The sequence below is a fragment of the Anopheles merus genome, chromosome 3L (genome assembly GCF_017562075.2).
Source record: "Anopheles merus strain MAF chromosome 3L, AmerM5.1, whole genome shotgun sequence".
NCBI lineage: Eukaryota > Metazoa > Arthropoda > Insecta > Diptera > Culicidae > Anopheles > Anopheles merus.
The window spans coordinates 33,449,077-33,474,560 of NC_054085.1; the positions used below are offsets into that span (position 1 = coordinate 33,449,077).

Consider the following 25,484-nt stretch of genomic DNA (forward strand, 5'->3'; position numbering starts at 1 on the left):
TGCAAAAGAGTGTGCACAAATGGCGTTAACGGTGGTGCGCCATGGTATCGTCGGCCGGTGCACGGGGAACGATAAAAAGCCCCCCCCCCCCCCCCCTGCGGCCCTTAAAATTTAGCCACCCTCACTAAATGTGACCAAAATGGATGCGCCAGATTGGGCGCATTATTTTTCACCCGCACACGCCCCGACCTTTTAGCCCCCCACCGAAAAAAGAGGCGAAAGAAAACGGGATCCTACCTTGCCTTTCGTGCCTGCATTTCACCCTCAAACCACCTGACAAGTGGAATGAAAATTGAAATGGCACACTCAAAGGGCAAGAGTGAAATTTGATTTTTCCCCGCATGCGACCACGCCACGCGATGTAAGACGACGATATAATGGAAAGGCAGGAGAAGGGGGCACAAATAAACTGCACCGGAAACTGTGGGCCGGCTGTGTCAAAAGATATTAAGGATCCCTCTCACTCTCTCTCGCTCTCTCTCTCTCTCTCTTGGCCACTCAGCCAACATCCCCGCTGATTACTGATTCCAGCTACCAGCAGCACCGGCTTTGCTCAGCACAGCCTTTAGCTTGTGCTCCAATTTTATTTTTATCGACGCGGAGCACAATTTCCCAGAAACGAACCGTTCGTCCAGCATTTATGCAAAGGCAAACTTCACCCGCGGACTTGTGCAAATATAGAAAGAATGCTAGAAATTGAGCAGTAGTATTGCCTGCAGGACATTTTCATTGAAACTAGCGTTGCTTTGAATATGATTTTAATGGCCTTCCCATTCGGTTCGGGCCAGCACGCAAGGGGCAAGCGGGAGCGGAATCATTCAGCGAATGCTTTATAACATTGACGACGAAATTGAATTCCCTCCCCTCCGAACCATTCTCCCATGCCCATTGTAATGAAAGCCAGCTCCAATTAGGGGACACAGATTATAGTCGAAACGCCCTTCTATGTGCGCGCTTTTTTGCCATGCCACTATACTGGGTACCGGCCCCCATGGCTTCCCGATGCTCATTTCGATGTGAATGAGCCAGTTGCCGGAAATCTGTTTGGAAATTTGAGCAAAACATTGTTACGCTCGTAAAAATGAACGACCCCAAAATGGGCCCTGGTTGTAGTCGTCGTCGTCGTCGTCGTTGTCCCGGAAGATGGAAAATTGGAAATTTCTGTCTTGAAACACCAGGCGCCCCCATCTCATCGCCGGGGGGCGTCTCCTGCTCCTCGCCATAATTGCACAGAATAGAGCTGTCAAAGCGACACATTGTTGGGGTGCAATTTCTGTCGTCAGCAGAAGCCACCGGCGCTCCGGGCCGTCCGAACCAATCAATTGCTGTCGGGCTTTTGTTGATCGTCACTCTCGCCCCACTCGCCGTCGTCAAATGGGGGAGCCGATTCGATGTCCGAATTTGAACACACTCTCGACACAAGTACGCTTTCCAGCTAACAAAAGCGTGCACCAAATCGTCACCCAAGCTTCGGCTTCTCCATTTGACAGCTTTATTTAGAGGCTCACTTACGGTCCAATCACTCCTCACAAGGCGGACTGCAAATGTGCGAACCAGCAATGGCTCTACCGCTCTACGACTAGTGAAGATGTGACACGATAAATTGCCCGACACGAGCATTAAAAAACACACACTCACACACACGTTTAGCCACAACCCACTTGTCGTTTTGTAATCTCGTTCACTTCTTTTAAATGTTTACCCCAATTTTAAACGCTCTCAATTAAAAACAAGCCCACTCTGTTGCGGACGGTTGAAGTTGTTTGACTCCGAACACGATTGCCGAAGCGCACCCAGGCGCACATCGAAGTGAGATTTCGCGCCCCCCCCCCCTCGGGGCCGTGCTCTATGCTGTGGTTAAACAACACGCCCCATCACAAACAATACTACTCGAAACTTCACTCCATCACACCAAGCACAGGGTGTTTCGGGTGAGGTCACTCGAGAAGCCTCAAGCGCAGCGCGTGTGTACTCTGCGGATGGGCTACGAGCATGCTGCCCTATAACCCTCGCTCTCGAAAGCTCTCTGTTGTCCGGGGGGGTGAGTGGCACCACAATGGGAAAACAATAAACAAAACGGCACGGTATGAACAGCGTGTTCAAAAAGGGTGAGGACGGTTAAATATTTTCCGTGTCAAGCAACGGGCGCCCTGTGTGTTTTTTCGTCGCTTTCGAGCTCGCGAAATAGCAAACTTTCAAGGGGCTAGTAGTGCTGGTACACTGCTTCGTTTGCGCTTCCGATGCTTCGGCACTTAAACGAGAGCTGTTTGAAAATGAATGTTCATGCCTGAAGAAATTTATTTTAAAAACATATACACAAACGCATATGTTTGCTATCCACGTATGGAGTGATGCTTGCGGTATCTCGCATCAGCATTTCTACCACAGAGAGCGGACCGTTTGCTGGAATGAGGGCGCCCACTTGCCACACGCTTCGCTACGCTCTATTTTCTTTGCCACGTGAACAAATTCCAATAAAGCCTTAAAATATAAATACTACCACCACTGTACGTTGCTGCAATGTAGCTCCAAATAAGCTCCGCCATCTCTCTCTCTCTCTCTCTTTGCCGTCTTCAAACAACGCGTCACACTGGAGCTCATTAAAACCGTATTAATATTATTCCTTTTTCTTCTGTCTCTCTGTGTGGGTGTGTGTCTGTTTCGAAAAGCTTTCAAGTAATAAGCATTGACCAGCAAGCAAGAGATGGTAACAAGACTGCCACCACCGGCAAACCAACACACGCATTCTCTCGATCGTGTGGTTTTATTTGTTGTTTGGCTGCTGTTGCGTTTTCATATCAAACCGAGATCCGCGTATTTAATTAGCAGACACAACACAGGGGCAAACAGTGTTATCGTTGTTGTTTTTTTTGTATCTCTCTCTTTCCCTCTAATCTGCTTTAGCACAAGACACGTGCAAGATCAAAGGCACGTGATGGCATGGCTGGAGCTGAACCGGGCCTTCTTCTTAAACCAAATAGACGTTGTGTTAGTTTTGCACACTGTTTTTACACACATTCGATGTCGGTGTGCCGAGGCTGAGGCTGTGTTTGACTACATTTGGCCACAAAACACATCGAAAATCACAGTGAATTTTTCGACGCACAAATGTTGTAACCGCCCAGCAGTTAGCAGCAACTTTTCTCTTTTTTATTCTAAAACAAGACTGGCACTAAATTTGCACTCGACTAAATATCAATTTCGAGGAATTCAGCCGAAGTGTTTCATTAAAGTTGGAACAATAAAAAAATGTGTTTAAGCAAAGTGGTACGTGTTGGTCCATCTGCAAAATGGAAAATCGCTCCTGCCCCTGAACAAGGCTGGACAGTTTCCATCAGATCATTTTATTATTGAACATGATTGAATATCTAACAGTGTTTTCACCTTAAATAAACTACGAAAGTTATGAAACAGAATGTAGTAATATTGAAGGATTATACACATATTGACATGGCACTACTTGTTCGTAAAGCATTACAATAGTTACTGAATGTAAAGCATTTTAAATAATTCCCAGAATGTTCCCAATGAAAGGTTGTCCCCGAGATACGCTAATAATGCGGACCGTGAATAAATCACGTATCTCTGATTTCCATGTAAGTTGAATCACGCGGTTTCTAGCCAAAATATAGCTGATTTTAGTGTAATGTTGTATGCAATGGGTGGTTTTAGCTACCAAAATTAATTATTTAATATGATTCTGATTCTGAAGATTACAATTTTGAATCGTTTTGAATGATTTTTAAAATTCGATCAGTTGGGAAATTATTTTACATTTTAGCCTCAAAAGTTTGCCCATCGCTGATCTAGACTCATACCCTGCGGGTAGTCTATGGTTATATATTTTTGTCAAAATATTAACCGCTAAATGTAAAACTAATCTACCTTTAATCGTAGCTCTGCCATTTGCTAAAAAGTGTTAAATAATGAAATCTTAAAATACGTAATGAAACGTTCATTACACTGCCTGCGCAAAATGAAATGGATTCTAAAACCTCCATCACTAATTCTAATCTCTCTACAGTTATCATGGCATACCTTACGATCTTGCATGCTGCTGAAAGCTTTAAGGAGCTTTTGAACTTATTTTATGCAGATTAACTTTAAGTCTCTTTTTTTCGTTTTTAATTTAAACGAATTTTAATCATCTACACACGTAAAGCATCCAGCTTTCCCTAATATGCATCGTGTTTGTGCCGAGATCTCAGATTCCCCAGAGCCACGTTTGAACGTTAAATTTCCAAGCCCTATTTTGTTGAGTGCGTTGTTTGGTATTCTCCTCCTTCCCGTAGGGTCCTAGTGGAAAACGTGAAAAAGCTGCTACGAACAGAATGTGTTTGTGTGTGCTTTATTTATCGCTATAACCCGCTGTCTAAGCCAGCAGCGACCGGACACTAAACCACAAAACCCCGAAATAGGAAAACCCCAAAGCCAACGTGCGAGTCGGTGTATGTGTGTGTGTGCACAAACACAGCCACACACACACACTTGCTCGGCATCTGCCCAACGAATGAAAACAACACAAAAATCTCTACACCGTGTACATAGCTCGCCAAACATGTGTGTTCCAATATTTGTGAAAGATTGCCTCTGTAGATGTTTGCATGTATGTGTGTGTGTGTGTGCGTATTTAACCTAGAAAAAGGAATTCGCACCATTAGGTTCAAATGCTGCGGAGCTGGTTTTTCTTCCCTTTTTTTGCCACGTAGTTTGTTCGTTCTCCTTTTCTGCACTCCCCTGTGACGCGATAGCAAATGTCGACTCAGTGTATGATTTTGAGTCCTTGCTCCCCTATCTCTTTCTCTCTCTCTCTCTCACACACACACACACACAGCTCCCCTCTTTTCAAACCCACAATGCAATTCGGTCACAGGCGTTATAGTTCTGCAAGTGTTTCGCCCGATAAAACAAACCAAACGTTTGTACAAGTCGTTTTCCCGCCGTGGTTGCGCCCTGCCCGTGCTGCGCCCAAAAACCTCCGCCGAGCCTCTGATTCGATGACTCCACTCGTTAACCTTTTGCGAGAACTTTGGCACCACTTCGGCCGGTGTCTGGGTGCCACTCTCGAGCAGGAAGTAGGAACTTGGCACTGGGCGTGAAGACTTGCCCGCCCGTCCCGGTCCCGGGCGACATCCCGAAGGAATGCAACAACGACTCCGAATCGCTTGCAATAAAAATGCACTGCGACAGCACAGGCTTTACTTGCCCCCTGCAGTCACCGTATAGTGTCCACTGTGGCACTGTGCTAGAGTATTCCAAGGATCAGCTTTGGAGATAGATAAAAACGCCAGCGCGTTCGTTCAAAGTTCGCATGACAAAAAAGTTAATTAAATTCCGCAGCATTCGCTCACTCGCTACGAAACACAACTCCGGAACTTTGGTTCGGTGGGCCCGGTTGGCAACCAGGGCCATGTTTGGATCGGTTCCAAAAGTGCTAATCCTGATAATTGAAATTAAAAATTAACCGAAGCGCGCAACAACAAAAAAAAATGCCACGCGTGAACAAGTCCATACACACAAACGCACTGGTCGATCGTTCACTTGGCAGTGTTTTGCAGTTCGGAGTTTTCCGTTTTTTCATGTCCTTCGTGTGTCTGGAATATCCTTCACGGTTCAGCAGTTTGTTGCTTTAATCGTATTACTCCTAAGAGTCTTGCTTGCTTTGTAGTAATTATAAAATGTATATTTCTCAAATTAAATAGAGACATGCCCCTTTTTACTCTGCCTGCTCTACTCAAGCATCTTAAGCGTTGACCTCACTTAAAGCATCAAAATACCAAACATTCTTGAAACCATCATTCCACCTGACACCGTTCGTTCAACTTTCTCCCTTCCCTCCCTCATAATGCCTCAAACCTCAATCAATTCTTCGCGTAGCTCAGGGACCAGCTGAGCCATAAAATTGCTCGCAAATAGTCTACGAAAGCTGGCTCGACAAAAACCAGCATGATCCCATCCCTGCCCCATCTTGTAATGAACCGTCTGTGCTTGTCGGACCAATGCTTAACCCCGCACAATTCACAGCTCACTCATAGAATAGCGCCTCGCTTCAGCATTTCCTTCACTCACCGGGGGTGAGACTTCCCACTGGCGGTAAGGTGAGATTTGCTCAAGATTGTCGCGTGACTTTCCACTTTTCCGTGTGGCTGAGCTGGAGCGTAATTACAGGCACTAATTAAGCTCCATGATAGATGTCGATTCGAGCCGTCGCATGGTAGGATGGTGATGGTGGGCGCCTGGCCTAGCCTAGCTCCGCCTATAGCAGCTGTTGCCAGCGCGTCCCGCGCGCAATGGTTACAAGATTAAAGGTGTAATTATGAATCATCTCCAGCCTTCTCCACCTTATCGCCTCAGCCACTCCCACTCTTGATGGAGTTGGATGGGAAAGGCCGGTGGTGGTTCTCGTGACGCTGTTGTCTCATCCTTAAGATGGTCGGATATATCGGCGAGTGTTCGACGAAGACGATCCGACCTCCCCCGGCTCAAAACCGTCTGGGAGTTAACGATCTGGAAAAATGCGACACTGCGATAGTGACAGCACACAGGCGTGTGTGTGTGTGTGTCACAGAATTGTGTCAGCCTCTCGGTAAACAAAGCTCGGCGTGGGGACTGTTTATCACACACAAACACATCCGTAAAGCAGAGCTGTCCAGCAGAAATAGCAACAGAAGCACCTGGTGGGTCACAGCCATCTACAAGTTAATAAGACTACTTCGGTACCATCACACTGTCATTAGCGTCATTATCATCTTTAGTAGATTGGAAGAGGTGCAAATTTAGATAGGTATTCACAGCTTTTCGGATGGAAAGAGATATCCAAGAATTGTTGGAAGTCATCGGATTGAGTAACACAACATAATTACATTTAAAAAAAAACTCAAAATCAACTGAAATATAGCAATGAAGCTTGTTTCTTTTGATCAAGCTTTATTGTTGTTGTTTCTTACTAATTTTAGCTATCAATTTTAGTTTTATACAAATTAATTTGTTTAAAAATCTTTGCAAAATTTAAGAATGTTGTACCAAAAAATAAGACAATATACTTTACAACTTGACTTTAGGCATATCCTTTATAATTTTTAGGCATATTCTTAATCAACAAATAAACAATAATTTAAAAAAATAATAAGGCAAATATGGCAATATGCATCAATCTGAACAATGTGTAAACTCAATAGCCCCTTCTATCCTCCTAAGATAAAACAGAACCTCGATCGATAGCAAATGGAGTTAAATATAAAGTCCTACTTCTTTATGCGGAGAAACGAAATGGCCTAGATGCTGACCTTTTTACTAGGAAAAATGAAAAACTTTGTGACAACCGTCCGTCTTTATTAATAGCATCATTTTACAGGTGTCTGGGCATGTTCTAGGAATTGTTGACGTTTGGTGAAGCGTACCGAATAATGCCTCAACATTCATAATTACAAAGAAATCAGCAAAATTTGCATTAATTACTTTTGGGGTAGGAAAGGTACCACCACAATTCATTTATTAAAATCCAGCTCCGTCCACTAGCCGTTTGCGCGACACGTTACACGGGCGTTGAAATGTGTTTTGCGCTTTATCTCAGGGAATTTTGTAGTAATTGTTGACTTCAATATTTTAAATGTATTTTCCAGTTCCATAGTAACACTTTTAAAATTTTAGCATTCAAAAACATCATTAAAAATCACTAAGATGAAATGCATGGCATAAAAAACCAATGTCTTCCTTCACATCTTTCAATCAAGTCCATCAAATCCAGCCAGTTGATAGTTTTTGTGCAGACATAAGCTTATTGTGGTTTATTTTTATCCACACCTTGATAATAAGTCCAGCGTAAAAGGCAAATCTAGATGAAATTCCAAAAGTTCCGTTCTTCGAGGCGATATGTGTCTGCCATTCAAATCTCAGGTTATGCTAATAAAACGATCCATGCGAATTTAACTAAACGCAAGCGTCCTCTGTCAGTGCACATACATCCTCCATAAATCCATTCAATCATAACAGTACATCCTTTTACATCATCTAACGACATGACCACTTGATCTGGGATTACCATCCATCCAACTAATCAATCTGCAAATCACAACAGTACAGTATCCGGTGAGCTTACACCCTAATCCTAGTACGTACACCTTTGCAACAATAGTACATGAAGATATGTTTTCCTTTTTTTTTAAATCAATTCCAACCACTGCAGTACACCATGCGACAAAGACAGAGCATGATGGTGACATGATCATAGCCTTAAAGGCTGTAAAACGGTTACGCCAGCCAAAAAGGTTCAAATTGAATTGAAGCTCTCTTTAACATGCTAAAGCTACCTACATTTGTCTGCTGCAGTGTCAGGGCGTGAATATGTGTATCTGTGTGTATGTGCGTCTATGGCATGTTCTTTAATATTTGATCATCTTTTAAAGGACCTCCAGCACACAAATGTTTGCCTTCTGCTCGAATGCTTCCACTGAAGGGCCTTACAGTTTGCCTACTTTAAGAACGGTTCGTCTTCATTGTCTTCATTATTCAGGATACGAAGCACACATACAAACGCGCGTACATATACAAATAATAGCTTCAGGTATGTACCTTCATTTGTCACGATTTTGTTCCTCCCTCGAATATCCCCAGAACACCTCTCCCAAGCTACCAACAATAAACAACAGCAGTACCAAAACTTTACGGCATGATGAGTGTGGTACGTACATCAAAATGTAAGCTGCAGCTGTCTGTCGTGGCAGACTTCGTGTACCGAAGCCGTGAGTGCGCTCGCTACAGCAATAGGGCGGACCGAATCGCCCGTTTTAAAACCAAACAGCAGCACTGGTTGACAAGGCTTTAACACAACGCGAAACTTTGGCGCTTGATGAAGTTCAAAGCCATGCCATGCCGTTATCGCATCCACTCTGAATTTCGCTCCACACTCACAAGAGCTCTCCTTCAGCCATTCAGGCTCAAGTGCCAGTGGCGTGTACCAAAAAAAACCCCCCCCATCGGTCCTTCTTGAGCCGTCATCTTGATTTCTCGTGCAGACGCACAAACCCTCCGCCAAGTCCCTCCGCATGCCCGACCGCCGCGGTGACTCGTAAATCTTTGTACGTGTCAGTGCCGAAAGTAACCACCCCGCGCTCGTCCCTTCACCATCCTAACACGAGCAAAACCATCCATTTCAGCAATCTGGGAGAGTTTCTTTTCCGAGGCCCTCACCGGAGCCGCCCAGTGTAAACGGTTTTCACTAACGTAAACTAACGGCCGCACAAGCTATGTGGTTGCATCGGCCGGCAAACTGTGGGACAACCGACTGGCTGAGGCCAGCCGACCGCCGAACGAACAACGCTATGAATCATTTTAATTTGAAGATATCTTTTGTGTCCTGGCAAACTACCAAACCCATTCCCGGCCATTAGCTACAAGCGCCGGGCGTTGTTCAAAAGCGCTCGTGCTCTCCTGTGCTCGCTCCTGCACAGAAGGGGGATGATGTCTTCGGCAGGTAAGAGTCAAATTTGTGGCGATACGATAGCCAACACGGCCAACACGGTTGTGGCATGTATTTTTGGGCACTCGTGCTCGTGCACACCGTCCGATGAAAATAGCTGAATGCTGATGAAGAATGACTGCAGTTTATGCTTCACTCTTCACATCCACTTGAGCCCACCCGTTCACGTTCTCGCTCCCTCTGGCTCTCCCCCCTATTCAATGTCAAGCGAAAATTTTGATTTACCATTGTGTGTCGAGAGAGAGAGAGAGAGAGAGAGAGAGAGAGAGAGAGAGAGAGCGCGCACCATGCTTAAAAGTAAGACACACCCGCATTGTCTGGATTGTTGGGAAAGTTTTACTTTTATCGATGCCAGGCACGAGTGAACCCATTTTCCATTTTCCATTCCCGTCCAACACGAAAAACAACGCGCACACACACATACGTAGGCACATTGGTGAAAAGTTTCATCTCAACGAACGCTGAAGCCCTTCGCCATTTGAATGATGCACCCATGCCGTGTTTGGGTTTCATATTCTGACGAAACACATCTGGCACCGATGTGTGGTTGGGACAAACTTATGACGAATTACTACCACCCCAAACTCCCGCACAGGCTGCAACGTTGGCCAAAGGGATATTTTAATTAAGGGAGGTTCTTCGAACACACAAATGAGCACATTAGCACAAAAATGTTGCTACTGAGAATGTGGAGCTTTTTGTTTTCACTATTGAAGTGCTTTGTAGGAATGGTATAAATAAGGGAGATTCCATCACACTTGCTCTATTATCACACTAAAACAATGGCCTATTCCTACAGTGACTCAATGAAGTGTTTGTACAGCTGCATTGGATTGGTTCTTTCAGATGACTTGTGCTGATGGAAGAGCTTTTTGTTTTTATTATATTACTTTGCCGTTCAAAGGTTAAGCCGATTAAAATACTGTCTCTAAGCATGTATATGGAAATTTTGAAATCAAAGATTTTACAACTAACCAAGCCAAATGTCAATTTTATGGTTCAAAGCTAGAATTACGATAAAGATTTCATTTGATTTATTTTAACAACATGTCAAACAATTGCTCATAGATCAGAATGTGTTCAAAGTGCACAGCTTTGATCAAATTTCCTTTGTTTCTTTTGGCTTTACACTCTATTCCTACGATTATGTTGATTTGAGTCGATTTGCTAAATTTGAAGAATTATGAAGAATTCGAAGAGTTGCCTGAAGAATTGCCTGAAGCTAAATTCGGGCGCTAGCGCTTGTCTTAGGCGACTTAGGAGAAAAAGTGGAATTGGATCATTCAGGAACCCTCAACAGGATCAACGATAGACGCTCTCTCTCTCCTAATCTGCATCTACGGCGCTCTATGTCGACTTTCATAGAGAGTCTGTCGTACGATCTGATCGACCATTAATATTCAAAAACAGTTGCATTAAACAGACAATCCATGACGGGCATGTTACTGAGTCGTTCGAGTTGACGACTGTACCAGGGGGCCACCGGTAAGATTAACTTAGACCAACCTGTTTAAATTTCATAGAAGTGTCCATGGCATTTATTCTAAAAATGTAGAAGATTAATAAAACCTAAACTATTTAGAAGGCCAGGCATTCTCATTGCTCATAAACATTGATTTAGCAAGAGTTTATGAGTCAATATATGCAGGAACTGTTACCTTGTGTTACATTACAAGGAACTGTTCATACAAATATTCTCCATTCGTTACTAGGAATTCGAATACGATTTTCACATACTATCCTGATTCGATACGAGTCAAGGTAACGAAATCAAAAATGAACTTTTCTCTACCATCAAAACAAAAACTAAGTACATCAAGTCGATCTCAAAACAACTTGATTGTAAGAGCGCAGAATACAGCTGTACCATCAACACTGTAACCCACTGTGTATGGATTTTAATCAAATCACAAACAGCTAATGCCGTACCGTGCATCTTTCCCATTGAAATGAATGCTCAAAACCACAACAGCTCCCGCCTAGTTGAATGATAAATTGTTTTCACAATTTCACGCGAAAGCGCAGTATACACACACAACCACACGGAATTCCTCGATGATTAATTACCATCCGCATTCCGGATCTGTCTCACCAGTGCGTCCACGAGTGTTAACTTTTGTATCAGATCATTTTCAATACAGCCTGCCTGAGAACTGGGGGGGCTCTCATGCCCCATTGTATCATTGCACGGTCGCATTACACATCACAATCATGACATTGAAGCACATCGTTGAAGCATTGAAGCTCATACATTTCTATTAGCCGCAGTCGAGTAACATCTAAATACACTTCAAGATGGACCGCCAACAACCATCACCATATTACTTAGCTTAGCTAAACTCCACTCCCCCCAGGTTGGCAGGCCGAGATAATGTACACTTCCCGGTATTTATGAACTGGCTATAAATTTGCAATTTCCACAGCAATTTTGGAACGCGTTCCCGCAGAAAAAGCCTCCCAGTGGAATGTTTCAGTTTTATTGTAATTTAGCGGCGTTTTCAAAGTGACGATTCGCGTAGGTAATAATGCCAACTACACCCACGAGCGCTTTGCAAGAAGCGAACCTAAGAACACTTGCCCGTGGCCAAGAGCGTGGGCTGTCCGCGGAGCGGTAAGACAGCCGGGCTAATTAGATTAATGGAAAATGCTATCGAAACCAGGGGACCAGAAACCGTTTCGGCTGAGTGCCATCTCTTCCGTTAGTCATCTTCTAATGCCATCCGAAAGACCGTAAGACACCGCACGCCATCTTGTGCGTGCGACGGGGATAAGTAAGATTCCCAAGAATCTCCCGCACTGATGTGGAGAGGATGTGAGCCGGTTTTGGACGGACGGACACTCACACACACACACATAATCATCCGACGCTAATGCCATTCCGGTGTTCGTCGGCAAACAAACAGGACTTTAATTAACTATTTTTCTGTCAGTGTCGTCAGTAGAGTTCCTTTGGCACCGGTCCGTCAGCGCCGGATACTCCAGAACCGGCTAATCTGAGCTGATGTCCTTTTTGCATCCGGTAAGCAGATCTTGGGTATGATATTGGGATGTGTTCTAAGAAAAAAAACCGGCATTTAGCGATTGATTAGTAGATGGACGCTTCCCGACATCCGGCAGACACGCGGGTTGATGTGAGATTCATATCCGGAGGTAAGGTTTGAAGTACACGCACACGACGTCACCGGCAGGGACAATTCCCCACCAACATGGGCATGAGGTAATTCGTGTTGAATTCGTAATTCTTTTCCAATCCGGTACATGCGAAATCGAAAAGAGGGATTTTTGTTTTTTGTTGGTTCTTGTAGTTTCAGCTGTTGTCCTTCCATGCACTCTTAGCATGTCCCCCAGCATCCCTGGTTGCAACGGGAAACGGACCATGTCCGTATGGGGAGGGGCACGCGCGTTCACGTCGGAATAATTTATGGTGTCGCAGTGGAATTTTCATTTTACCCATTTCCACAGTGTGTTTGTGTGTCTGTGTGTGTCTCAGCTGTCGTGACGGGAGTGTTGTGCCCTGTTCCGCAAACACCACCACCACTCCAATCGAGTTGTCCAGAACACAACGTGTGTGTGTGTGTGTGGTATACACCACAAGAAAACATTCACAGAAGAGATGTTCGGGAAAGTTTTTGAAATTGAATTAAACTGACCCGAACTGACGGGTGTATGGGGTGGATGTCACCGGCGTTCCTACGCAATCCAACACGCACCAAACAGGCACACACACACGCACTGTCACACAATGAGGTCACAAAGCATTACTTATGCATGTGCTGTGGGCAAACGTTTTCCCTCATACCTCATCGCTGTGGGCACACTTCCGCATCAAGCCGAACGAGAGCGTTGCACACGCGTTTGATAACTTATCCACCGTGTATAGTTTTGCCTATAGAGGGAGGGTTGGGGGAGAGGAATAAGGACCCACTTCTTGGAACTTATTTGCCTGCTAAGAGCTTTTCCACCACCAAGCACACACACACACAGAACAAAAGCGCTAGTACGCGTCCTCGCTTTACCGCCCGTCCGTTAAACCGGGCCCAACCACTTGTAACCCAGCCCGTGTGAGCAACAACATGAAATGGCAATTTTCACCAATTTTCACCCCGACTTTTACAAGTGCGGTGTTGTGTCTCACTCACCTGTGGACTGTGTTCCCTCTCCCCGAAAGCACCTCAGCGAAAGACACGCACCACACGAGAGATATAAAAGCCTCCGAAAGCGATAGGCTGAATTAAATTTAAATAAATTACTTTCTGTCCCGTCTGTGGCCTTGTTTTCTCGCAGGAGCGTTAGAGAGCGCCTTTTCCCCCGTGGTCGCTATTTTGTTTGCGGTTTAGCACTACAAAGCAACCGCACGGTACAAGGTTTGCCGTTACGGCGGGCCATCAAATAGCCATCAAACGGGAAACCTTATCCCCGCTTCCCAATCCGACTTTCGAGCTGTCGATCTTTTGCGTGAGTATTTCGCACATTTGGCCCCGCTCCTGCGGAAGGTAATTTGTTTACGGAGCTCCCACTGCAAGCTCTATTGGAAACGTGTGCACAAAACCGTTGAAATTCACTACGGCGGCAGGCAGGCAGGCAGGCAGGCAGGCGGCTGGTGAAATTAATGATGGATTGTACACCACGTGGCGCGTGTTTGATTTCATCAAAAGCGCACGCTGCCTCCCACCGCTCACCGCTAATTATTATAAACGGATATTGTACACCACCACCACCACCGGCATGGAGGCGTGCCGATCGTATCGATACTCTACGAGTGAATGTATAAGTCACGCCAAACGGGATGGTTGACTTCATTATAAGGCTTTTTTCTTTCTTTTGCTGTTGGTTTTTGGTTCTTTCGCTTCTTTCTATCTCTTTATGAGAGTAAGAGGAGAGCCATAAGACGAGTCCTACCACACAGCGGAAGATACTTGACACGCGTGTAGCATATAAAATTAATCATCAGAAGTACGGGGGCGAACGAAAGAACCATCTGGGTCCTCCAAAAACCCCTCCCATTGGCCTGAGGATTCAATAACCTGACGACCTGACAGCACCCGTGCCCGTGCACTGCAAGCGGTAATCAAGCTCTAGAGAGTGTGCGTATCCCTACCCAATAACATGTGTACGCGTAAAACGGATCCAAATTCTCAGAAAATTATTCAAAATCGAACAGCTTTTTATAGAAAGCTCATGCGAAGGTTTCGCGGCTCGAAAAAAAACCGTCCGATCAGGCACTACACATGACTGAGCACGATTGCGCGATGCCATCCCATCTCCCCACCGGGCATGAATGATACTTTACAACCATCCCATTCAACATGGTTCCGTTCTGCTGTTCAGTAATAGGGAGGAAAATAGTAGGGAAAAACTCCCATTTACATCAAACCATTTCCCGTTTTGCACGGGGCGAAGCGAAGCTTTCCGCACGGGCAACTAGATGAGTGGTGTAAATATTACATCGGCGGATAATGCTCCCGGTTTTTTGGTGAGTTTGATGAATACAGCAACGAAAAAAAAAAGGGAGCATCAATCCCTCCGTCACGTTTCGATTGAATTATGAAAGCGGCAGCGGTAGCTGGCCCACTTCGGGGAAGTCGCACATCCCCGAAACCGCTCTTAAAGGGGACGCTCTTGAAGCGTTTCTGGGGGCCAGCAAACCTTGAATCGGAACCCTCGCCGCTCGGACGCAATCAAACTGCCAAGCGGTAGTCCATTTACAACACACACACACGCACGCAGCACGCGTCCAGGAAGCGGCAATCCCAACCCGGTTGGGCGGATTTAACCCTTTTTGGCCTTATTTACCGGTGCTCACTTTCAGCTCGATTAGCTTTTAGCGTTTTCAGTGCAGTAAGGATTTTAAAGAAAAAAACCTTTTTCCCCTCACAAGGATGTACAACGAAGTGAGTCCCCTTTTTTGCCATTATTGTTGTTTTGGTAAGTTGAAATGGTCACAAAACGCGCAGACATGCAGATGGGATTAGAGCGATGGTCAGCAAACGGTCAAACAACCTACCCGGCGAAGATGGTTGGCGATGAAATTGGGTTTGAAGCAATTCCTGAAAACTTCCCCTTTGCTGTAACTTCCAAAAAGCACCCCTCTATCTCGATGTTTGATAACGAAAGGGAGCTTTCTTTAACACTTTGTGGGATCTCTTTTTTATTTCCTTTCCGCCTTCCACAAAAGGATGTCACAGCAAACGGCAAATACACTTTTATTTCCCCACTGGATGAAATTTACACTTCATTGCTGAGGCTCTTAAAGCTTCTGAGGGGAAAGAAGCTCACATACCCGCACTTTACGCCACACGGCTATCGCACAAAGATCTTCGCACAACATCACCACCATCAGGCAACAGCATCATCAGCACCATCATCATCATCATCATCATCACCATTAGCATGAATATTTGATCATTTTCGCCGAAACACAAATGCACCACGCACACACACGGTTACGGTTAGTGGGCTTCCATTTTTTTTGTTGCGCCCTTCCTACCCAGCCGCATACCGCCAGCGGCATTTAATCACCCCCCTGAAACACACACACACACACACTCATTCACATTCACATCTACCCAACCAAGGATAAGTTTAAGCCAAATCCACCGCTGCCTTCATTCGCCGTATTCACTGCAGCAGTACACACGCACACGCAAGCAGCAGTTCCGCTGTCCGGGCTGCGGGCTATTTGCATGGCCGGTTGCAGCGGAATTTTACCATTTTTTTTCGTTGTTGTTATCTCCACTGCGGGCACAACATAAAAGATTCCCGCACACAAACGCACCCGAGCTGACGCAACCAACCAACGCTCAAGCACACATTCGCGATCCACGCAAGCAACAATGTTTCTCCGCCGCAAGGGAGGGACGCTCTACGCACTGCACACACCGGACGTCCGGACGTTGCTAGTGGGGCTTTTGCGTCAGTTTTGGACAGCCGGAAGCAATGCACAACCAGATGGAAATACCTGGATGCTATTGTTTTTTTTTGCGAGCAGTGCGGCAGAAAGTGAAACAATTCCCCTTTTCCGGCTTCTGGATCGGTTATCCAAGCGCTAGCCCCCGGGGCGGGTTGATAACGCGAGTAGCACGCGACACAGCACAGCAGCACAAACACCACAATCACTCCGCGCGAAACGAACGAACCGCTAGCTTAAAAATGCCGCCGTCAATGCCGCCGCCGTCGGCAGAAGCTAAAGTGGAAATCGTACACTGCCTGGCGGACCGACTAGCAGCGGGGCTCAGCTTTCCGAAACGGTCAGGACACTCACCACGGGATGGGTTTTCCGTGGGAGAGGTCGAACATTTTGAGGCACTCACCGCCTTCGTTCGCTCGCTCTCTGGTAAGGATGAGTTTTGCGGACTCTCACTCTCTCTCTCTCTCTCTCTCTCTCTCTTGCGGGAACTCATTGCATCGTGTGCCTTGTCTGTGCCAAGAGTAAGTACATCCACGTGAGGTAGTAATGCAGGGGTTTTCCAACATGTTTTCCGCGGTGAGCGATGCGATGTTTTGTTTATTTTACACACTCAAACCTCAAACATTTTCATAACTTTTTTCAATCAAAAGTTTTTTTTCCCCAAATTCATTCCCAGCAATAACCCAAAACACTCAAACCTGGGGTGTATCCTCCCATACGTACTAATTGTCATACAATGCTTAATTCTAAACTCGCCGGCAAGAAGATTTAGTGTCGATACATCATAAAGCTCAACAAGCTCGTCTTTTATCGATTTAAGGGTCGTCCTTTTCCTCTACCCTAACCATCACAAACTTAAGTCCGATGCGCGAGCCACCCAAACACACCAAGAGCATTTTGATCCTTCACTCAGATGGTGAAGATAGGAGATGGATAGGAGAATGAATGAGCAATATATCTAACGTCTCATGTTTCTCTTCTGGTTCTCATTAGATTCTGAAGCTTGTAGCTTCCCCAGAGCATTACAGCCTCGGATGCAACTGCTAATATAGTTTTCCCAAATAATACATGCACAAGTGATAAAATGTTCCTATACCACTTCCATTTTTTTCATATTCAACAAATTGAAGAGAACTATAGCTAATATTATAAAAAGGCACAAAATCGGAAGGCAGAAGAATAAATAAACAGGAGACTAAAGGTGTTTTCGGTCAGATTTGACTTTTCTTTGACATGTCAGATTATCGCACAATGGTCACGGTGACAGTCATACTACGATCCTACCAATTGAGCACTATAGTCTAACCAAGGGGTCAAATCTCCAAGATATTACACTATCCTCTCTCAAGATGCAATTAAATTCGATTTAAAATTTTCTTTTCCTGCAAATTAATACTCTCTACAGCGACTCGCTATTATCATGTGGCTACTATCATGTCTAACGAACAAACCTATGAGTTTAGATCCGATTAATGGAAATTCATGTTAAATATGTATGCTTTTGAAATTAATTTTTCGTTTTGGACAAACACAATCCCAATTTAAGAATTATTACTCTTTCAGATGCCAAACCCTGCAGTTTATCAGTCCTTTGAGGCTACCAGCTGGTAACTTCTGCACCTTAAAAACCATTTATGCTTCCAGTGATTTACTCTTTTTCTCTCTCTCAAATCAGATAGTAACTCATGAGAGTACTCTAAAATAATCAACTCCTGCCACCCGTATGCAGAATGGCGCTGCTATCGCTAGAAAGATTTTAAACCGACCGAACAGATGTTTTCTTCCACAGCGCCAGCAGTTAAATTGAAGGTTTTATTTGAACGTATTCTTGTATGTGGCTAGTACTTATTGGTACAAAACAAATCCAACAAATTTATGCTCTTTTTCTCATTCTTCAATCGAACCTCATTGCTGTCAGCAAAAAAAATCCTTTCGAGCGCAAACAAACTCGAGCAATATTTACCAACACGAGAGGGCCAATTTGTCCACGTCCATGTTTTATGCAGCACGCTTGCCTACGCGCATACAAAATCAATCTCGATGCTAAGGTTTTTCGCCGTTTCCGCAAGCAACAAGCAAACCACTAACGGAGGAGAGCAGAAAAGTACGACACGGCCAGGAATATTCTCATATTGCAAAAGTTGTTTTCTACCTCCACTAACACCACCACCACCAGCAGCACTGCCCAGTATTAGCATCGGGGTGCAGCACTCAACTTTGCATCTTTGGAACAGGGGAGTAGTAGTAGTAGTACTAGTAAGTCACGCTGGAAACTGAAAACTGATTAAGCAACTGTGAAGTACTAACCAAGTGAGATCGCGCACTCCTCCCTACGGCGGGTACGGCGTTGTCTTGTCCGAGGAAGGAAAAGGAAAACAAAGAAGAGTAAGGAAACTTTCACCATTTTTACAATTGACTTTCGCTCCCTCTCTCTCTCGAGACACATCCTCAACCAGATCCGAACCGAGCGTACTAAAAAGCCTTCCCTTACGCCAGACCATGACGTACGCATCACAATGCATCGCATCCATCCATCCAGGAGCAGTCTGCACACAAAACTGCTCGAATTACTTTCGTCCCCCCCTACCCCCCCTCCCTCCCCCCCCGCACAAAAAAGAACCAATTTTGCCGTAAAACTTCTACCATCAGCGGCCAAACTTCTACCACGCACACTGCAACACGGCTATTTTTAAAGCAAGCGTGGGCCTTATTCTACGCAAAAAAAAAACGGCGTTCCTTCCCAACTTGCACGTTCTGATCCATTTCGTCAAAAATTAATCCACCACCGGGGTGGATACAAATCGGAGCAATTTGGGCGAACAAATTTCTCACAGATCTTTTTATTGACGCGTTACACACTTTCTCTCCAAAACGCTCGTACGAGATGGGACGCGGCGGGTACGATATCTTCATTTTCACCTTCACATTTACTTCATGCGTGCACACACACACACAAGAGGCTTCGAATGTACTTAAAAACTCGTTACCGGCTCGTAAAAATTGCGCTTATTTCAACGACGCACGGGAAACACACACCGTGACCCGTACCAATTTTTAGCTTGAAGTGGTCGAGAGGATTAATTTTGGACCCACGTCCCACGCAAACCCAACGAACACATACAGTACGGTGCGTGGGAAATTTCACCAGGCACGCAAAAAAGGACACGGACACGGAGACAGACAGACGTAAAAACAACAGCAACAAAGCCCGAAAAAAGCACCTTTTCCAGTACAGCGAGATTGGCGCACTCTCATCATTAACCGACGACGGCAAACGACACGGTGTGGGACGTTCCCGTTCAGCCAACCGAACCCCTCCCATGGGACCAACTTCCCCCCGTTCCCCCCAGCGTTCGATTGAGCAGTGTGCAGAAGAGATCGTTTTGTTTTGTAATTTGTATCGCTTCAATTCACTCACCAGGATTTCACTCACGAACGGAGCAACGGGGTGACCGTAATGGCAATCGGTGGCAATCGCCAATTGGATGCCGTCATCGTCATGCCGGCCCGTTCGTATCGTTCCGTCCATCAGAGTGGGAACCCAATTTCACTCTCCGGGGCCGAACATCATCGACCATCGCCGTCTAATGCTGGCGCTACTTACCGATGAAATTGGATTCTGGTTTCGATTTCTCCCCTCCCCCCCCCACCCCTCTTTGCCCTTTAATTTCCACCTCATCACCAGTTACGGATACGACAACGACCGTGCCACAACGACCGGTCGGTCGGTGAACAGCGTCTAAATGTCACCGAAATTGGATTATCTAATTCCTGCTAGCGCTGGCAGTCCCTCGTTTCCCTGCCGGAGAAGTGCATCGATACTTTTATGCATCTTCGCTTTACGGCATGCAACGGCGCACTGTATAATTCGGTCGACTGTTCCTGCCCTTGTGTGTAAATGATTTACTGCCCGGGAGGTCAGTGATACCTGTGACGGCACGGGCAGGATCACTGTTTTATCCGATTTGTTGCCCGATGCCCGGTTTTCGGGTATCAATGAATATATAGAAATGCTACGGTGAAATGCAAGCTCCGTAAGGAGCGGAGGTAATTCAATTTTGACTTTGAAATTAATCGCTATTGATCGTTTGGGTTTGGGTGCGGCATGGCACAAGGGAGCTACTAGCATTTACTTTAGCACTTTATCTCTGTTTACGCGAGGCGAGGGGGCACCTGTTTGAGATGCATTTTAATTTAACAGTATAATAGAAGCATTCACTGCAAGTGACATGAGTAGTATCTTTGATGCTTGGTTTGTTTGTTATTTTAAAAAATATATAATTCTTGGTACTTGCATCACTCCTTCTAGTCTCCTATCGTCAGAATATCCCTTCTAGGATCAACAGGTATCATCCTAAATACCTGAACAGTCTGTTGGAACTATTCTACTCGAATAAAAATTATGATAATCTTTCTCATAGTCTCCTTTTCACTTCGTACAACTTGTCTTTTGTGTACGACAATGTTAAATAAAACAATTTCATAGCATTAAGTTTACCGAGAATACCCGAGAAAAGGTAGCTGCAAGCAGAAAATGGTTTACCTTGAAGCCACTCTAAGTGCTTTCTAGTCCTGGTGCTCCTGGAATTGTGCGTCGAGAAGAGAGTTTTCATTACATTTGTGAAAAGTGCGGTGCCTTTTAGTATACGACTACGCGTCAAATGGATCTTCCATCGAGCGGTAAAGCTGTGCCAGGGATCATGGAGTGTTCCTTGACGAAAAGTTGAGCCTCGGCGTCCAGCTCAAGCACGTGGATTACTGACATTACTGACCCGGTCTGCATCAAGCCACTTCGGTAGTACTTCGGACATTAAAATGCAATTCGGTAGCATGGTGGCTGCTCGCCCCCTGACCAGTTTGACTTGCGTTTCTGGAGTGTCCAAGTAAATTACGACAGTCACTGTGCGGTGTTAGGCCTCAAATCGTAGAACCAACGAGATTGCTACGTCCAGTGATGCCGAACTAGATCGCTACTCGACGTAGAGGAACATCGCACTCGCTTTGACTCTTCTGATCAGTTTATTCGTATGTGGCGTTTGTTCAACGTTACCTGTGATCGTCATCAACCTGAGATACCGCGCGCCTTGTTATTAAATAATATTGGTGCCTTGCGTCCTTCTACGTCCTAATTTTCATTTCTCTCCCATTTATTTTAAGTCTCTTTTTAATGAATGAACCAAAACTAGAACTACCTTAGAATAAATTGGTAGCCTGTTGTACCTTGTTGCTTCAATTCCAATCTTCAATCCATATCGTCAACATAAACTCACAAACATACGTCACTGTTTTCAACAAAAAAGTACCCCCAAAAACGCTATCAAGACAATCTATACCTTATCAGCCATACCTTATCGCCGCACTACCTCAATGTCTCTACAGTAGTGACCCTCCCCTTAGAGCGATAACAAACAACTAGTCTGAATTGAAATGCTTTGCTTTATTAACCTCTAATGTGAAACATCGCTACTACCGATCGCCAACGCCAAACCTTATCGCATCTTAGATAAAGTTCAGAATCCAGCTACGCACGGCCGAGATACGGACAAACACATCTGGGCGGCCGGTAGCGCACGGTATACCCCACGAGGCGACTCCGATGGCATAGTTGTCCAGCACAAGTGCGCCGCCCTCATCGCCCTAACAGAGAAAAAAACATTTAGCACATACGATCACTTCATGTAGCTCACACACACACATTCTTCCTTACCCCACAGATGCCCTGTCCCTCGCGGGTCAGCGTACACAGCGAGGACGGTCCAATGCGCCATCCCTCCGCACCGAGGAAGTTGGCACAGTCGTCATTGCTCAGCGTGTTTACGTTCAAAAACTGCAGCGCGTTGGTGTTTCCTCCGTTGGCCTGAAAACCCGGTACTCGAATCAATTGCAAGCAGCAAAGAATTGCATACTCCAAACTCAACATACCTGCGAAGCTCCCCAGCCAAACACACGGGCACGAACGCCCACGCCAATCACATCGGCCGACAGTGGCAGCGGTTGGACCGATTGGGTCAAAATGAACTGCAGTGCCGTCTGGAACAGGGCGACATCATGCTCGAGCGTGTTGACGTTAAAGTTCGGGTGCGTGATGATCTGAATGCCATAGTACGGAATGGCGGCCGTGTTGAGGAAGCGGGATCCCGCCACAGCCATGGTGGCCGTTGCCAGCCGCCCCGACAAGCAGTTGGCCGACGACAGGACGAACCGGTTGCTTAGCAGCGTGCCACCGCACAGATGCTGGTTGATCGAGTTCCGCAGCGAAACCATCCATGGTGCATCTCCGGCCACGGCATCAATGCCACCAACGATGCGCCCGTTCGGTCCAGCTGCAAAAGCAGGGAAAATCAGAAGCGCCAGTTTCGCTTGGAACGTTTGTTTGAACCTACCGATCGCGGAAGCAACCACAAGCAGGGCGCTCAGCACCAACACCACCTGTCGTACGCGAGTCATTCTTGCAGCAGGGAAAGAGCACTAAAGGGCCACTGAAAGGGTGCTGTCCCTGGGAGGCACATTTTATGGGCTCGTACCAGCAATACACCCCCGAACCGCTATCGCCAGATTAGCTTAAGCACCATCATCATTGCCGTGGCAGATATCGAGTCCCCGTCGATGACGATTTTTAAGCGGACGAGCTCTGCATAAGTATGAGTGAACCGTGAGAGTAATCGCGTGATATTCGGAGTACATTTCGGCGGGAGATAAGCGGACCTCGTACACACCTATTTTAGTAGCCAAAGAAACGGAACGATTCGTGGATTTATTTGTCGTCATGCTTTTAATCGAGCTCCTGTCGCTCGCTCAGTACACTCCCGTGACTGCGCCGATCCAGGCGCGGAACGATGAAACACGCACATACACGTCCGGATAGCCGACGGCACAGGGGATGCCCCACGACACGATGCCAACGAGCTCGCCATCCTCAACCAGCGGGCCGCCCGAATCGCCCATGCAAGTGCCCTGCTCGTTGCGGCTGAACGTGCAAAGAACGCTCGGCGTAATGGCGCGATTCTGCAGCTTGCGGAACCGCTCCGAGCAATCCTCGTTGCTGATCGTACGCAGCGCCACGTACTGCAGCCGGTCGGCCGGTTTCGGTACGCTCAGCGTGGTCAAACCCCACCCGGATGCGAGCACGGCCCGATTGGCCGGCGTGTACGTGCGGGCCAGCTTCACCGGGAACACCGCCGTATTGAAGCTGATCGACCACTTGGTGCGCACGAGCGCGATGTCGTTCTGCTGCGTCCACTCGTTGAAGTTCGGGTGCAGTATGAACTGCTCCACGTCGTAGTTGTAGCCACCGCGCGCACTCGTCAGCGCACCGACCACGGCGATCACTTCCGCCGGCTTGCGGCCGGCGAGACAGTGGGCCGCCGTCAGGATCCAGTGGTTGCCGATGATGGCACCGCCGCAGAAGTGCTGGTACGTCGCCGATGTCAGCGACACCTGGTACGGGAACTGGCCCGAAACCGCGTTCAAACCGTTGACAATACGTCCCTCCCAGTCCGCTGTACGAAGCGCTGCGTCTGTCGGAGGAAAAAGCACAATTCCACGCATTGAAACTCTATTGAATGTTTCACGCATTTGATTTCACCCAGCTGTTACCTTCCCCACAAGCCACACTGGCAACGCACAGTACTACAAACGCGACCCAACGGTTCATTGTCACTGCTTTATCCTTTCACTTGTGGGCTCAGCCGTTCCCCTAAGGCTGCCGATTGAACGCTGTACTTTGAGGCATACCCGGCGACGGTCGTTCAATTTATAGCAAATGGCATGAGCTGCAAAGCATTCCAACATCTACGTCGATATGCCAAGAATTTGATCGCAAAAAAAAACTTCAACCGCAACAAAATAGGCATTGACAGTTTACATGGAGGCGCGTAAGTCTCGGGCAGATAAGAGCTGACTCCACAGCGCGTCATAACAAGCGCGTCCAGTCAATCCTGTCACGAGACTGACACTCGATTATGATTGATACTATTATCGGTGACGATCGCTACTGGATCGTATCCAGTTTGGTTCGCAAAATGCACTCTCGCTACTCTGTCGGGCAATGCACACGTGCCATTCTATGATTGAATTATCACGAGACATAAAAATAACAGTATTAGCTGTATGTACAATATGTACAAATGTACAATAGAACATTAATTTGTTGAACTACAAATTATCTTCTTCAGCGCTGTTCTTAACACTGAGAAGCTGAAGGAACTCCAAAGAGAAGCCGCGCTGTGACTTTTGAAACGTAGATGGAAAAAATGTCAATTTTACGGGCTAAAATGAAGCCGACTAAGGTTCTTGCACCTTGCTGTCATAGGATGCTACATATATCAACTATTTAACTGATTGCTCAACTGCTAGAAGAATAAACCGTATGCAATCACACACGACTCACGACTAATGCTCTTTTTTGTTGCAATAATTGTGGGAATATCTTATAATTCCAGGATGCGTGCACAGGGGTTTTTAAAGACTATCAAGATATCAAGACAAATTAGTTCCTGGAGCTTTTACATAGCCCATACTGGTACTGAATCTGATTCTAGCTCTTAGAGTTGGTTTTAAACCTACACAGGTCGTTGAACTGATCCTGACACCATACCGATACTGAAACTGATCCTATACAGGCCCTGGAACGCATATCAGTAATTTAACTGAACCCTTACCAGTCACCAGACACTTATACTGGTTCTGGCATTGATTTCGTTTGCTATTCTTTATTGTAAGGATTCAAAACCTATACCAATTCTAGAACATACCCTGATATCATTGCTAACTTGGAACTGGCCCCAACACCATGCTCTCTGAAACTTATGCCATTTTTATTTTGGCTTTAAACAGAACCTGTATGTATAGCGCGTGGTCCTTTGATACAGTCGTCAACTCGTAAGACTTACCAAAATGCCCGGGGTGGTTTTCTACATTCCATGTTTGAGTAGGACTTTTACAGCAAATTGAAGAGTATCTATCTCAAACTCTCAGGGATCTTGTCCGAGGTTTGCAGAGGTTCGGCGCGACCTACTGGAAATGGGAATGGACAGTTCTATAACTGAGGAGAACCTCGGACAAATGTTGCTGAAAAGTTCAGACCCTTGGACCCGCATT

At 46.0% G+C, this 25,484-nt stretch overlaps 3 protein-coding genes across 4 annotated transcripts in view; all 3 read right to left on the reverse strand.

Moving 5' to 3' along the window:
- LOC121599444 (neuroligin-4, X-linked-like) overlaps positions 1 to 16,688 on the reverse strand; it is a 143,783-nt gene extending 127,095 nt beyond the window's left edge. For both annotated transcript variants that reach the window (XM_041927249.1, XM_041927248.1), the window contains exon 1: positions 15,483 to 16,688. The gene's annotated coding sequence lies outside the window, so the exon portion shown is untranslated. The remainder of the gene's footprint in view (positions 1 to 15,482) is intronic.
- Positions 16,689 to 21,803: 5,115 nt separating this feature from the next.
- LOC121599233 (chymotrypsin-1-like) lies at positions 21,804 to 22,884 on the reverse strand. Its single transcript, XM_041926890.1, has 4 exons — positions 22,769 to 22,884; positions 22,308 to 22,708; positions 22,093 to 22,242; positions 21,804 to 22,022 (listed from the first exon to the last, which is right to left on the reverse strand). Exons 1-4 carry the CDS (start codon positions 22,830 to 22,832, stop codon positions 21,885 to 21,887), a joined length of 753 nt encoding a protein of 250 aa, XP_041782824.1. The 5' UTR covers positions 22,833 to 22,884; the 3' UTR covers positions 21,804 to 21,884.
- A 220-nt stretch (positions 22,885 to 23,104) lies between these two features.
- LOC121599124 (chymotrypsin-2-like) lies at positions 23,105 to 24,124 on the reverse strand. Its single transcript, XM_041926664.1, has 2 exons — positions 23,982 to 24,124; positions 23,105 to 23,902 (listed from the first exon to the last, which is right to left on the reverse strand). Exons 1-2 carry the CDS (start codon positions 24,037 to 24,039, stop codon positions 23,181 to 23,183), a joined length of 780 nt encoding a protein of 259 aa, XP_041782598.1. The 5' UTR covers positions 24,040 to 24,124; the 3' UTR covers positions 23,105 to 23,180.
- Between the last annotated feature and the right edge of the window lie 1,360 nt (positions 24,125 to 25,484).

Bases quoted from the DNA above. Each gene is read 5' to 3' on its own strand.
- LOC121599233 (XM_041926890.1), bottom strand. From the start codon at position 22,832: ATGACTCGCGTACGACAGGTGGTGTTGGTGCTGAGCGCCCTGCTTGTG. The intron at 22,709-22,768 runs GTAGGTTCAAAC...CTGCTTTTGCAG, and splicing joins TGTGGTTGCTTCCGCGATCG to CTGGACCGAACGGGCGCATC. The intron at 22,243-22,307 runs GTATGTTGAGTT...CCGGGTTTTCAG, and splicing joins TTGGCTGGGGAGCTTCGCAG to GCCAACGGAGGAAACACCAA.
- LOC121599124 (XM_041926664.1), bottom strand. From the start codon at position 24,039: ATGAACCGTTGGGTCGCGTTTGTAGTACTGTGCGTTGCCAGTGTGGCT. The intron at 23,903-23,981 runs GTAACAGCTGGG...TTCCTCCGACAG, and splicing joins CAGTGTGGCTTGTGGGGAAG to ACGCAGCGCTTCGTACAGCG.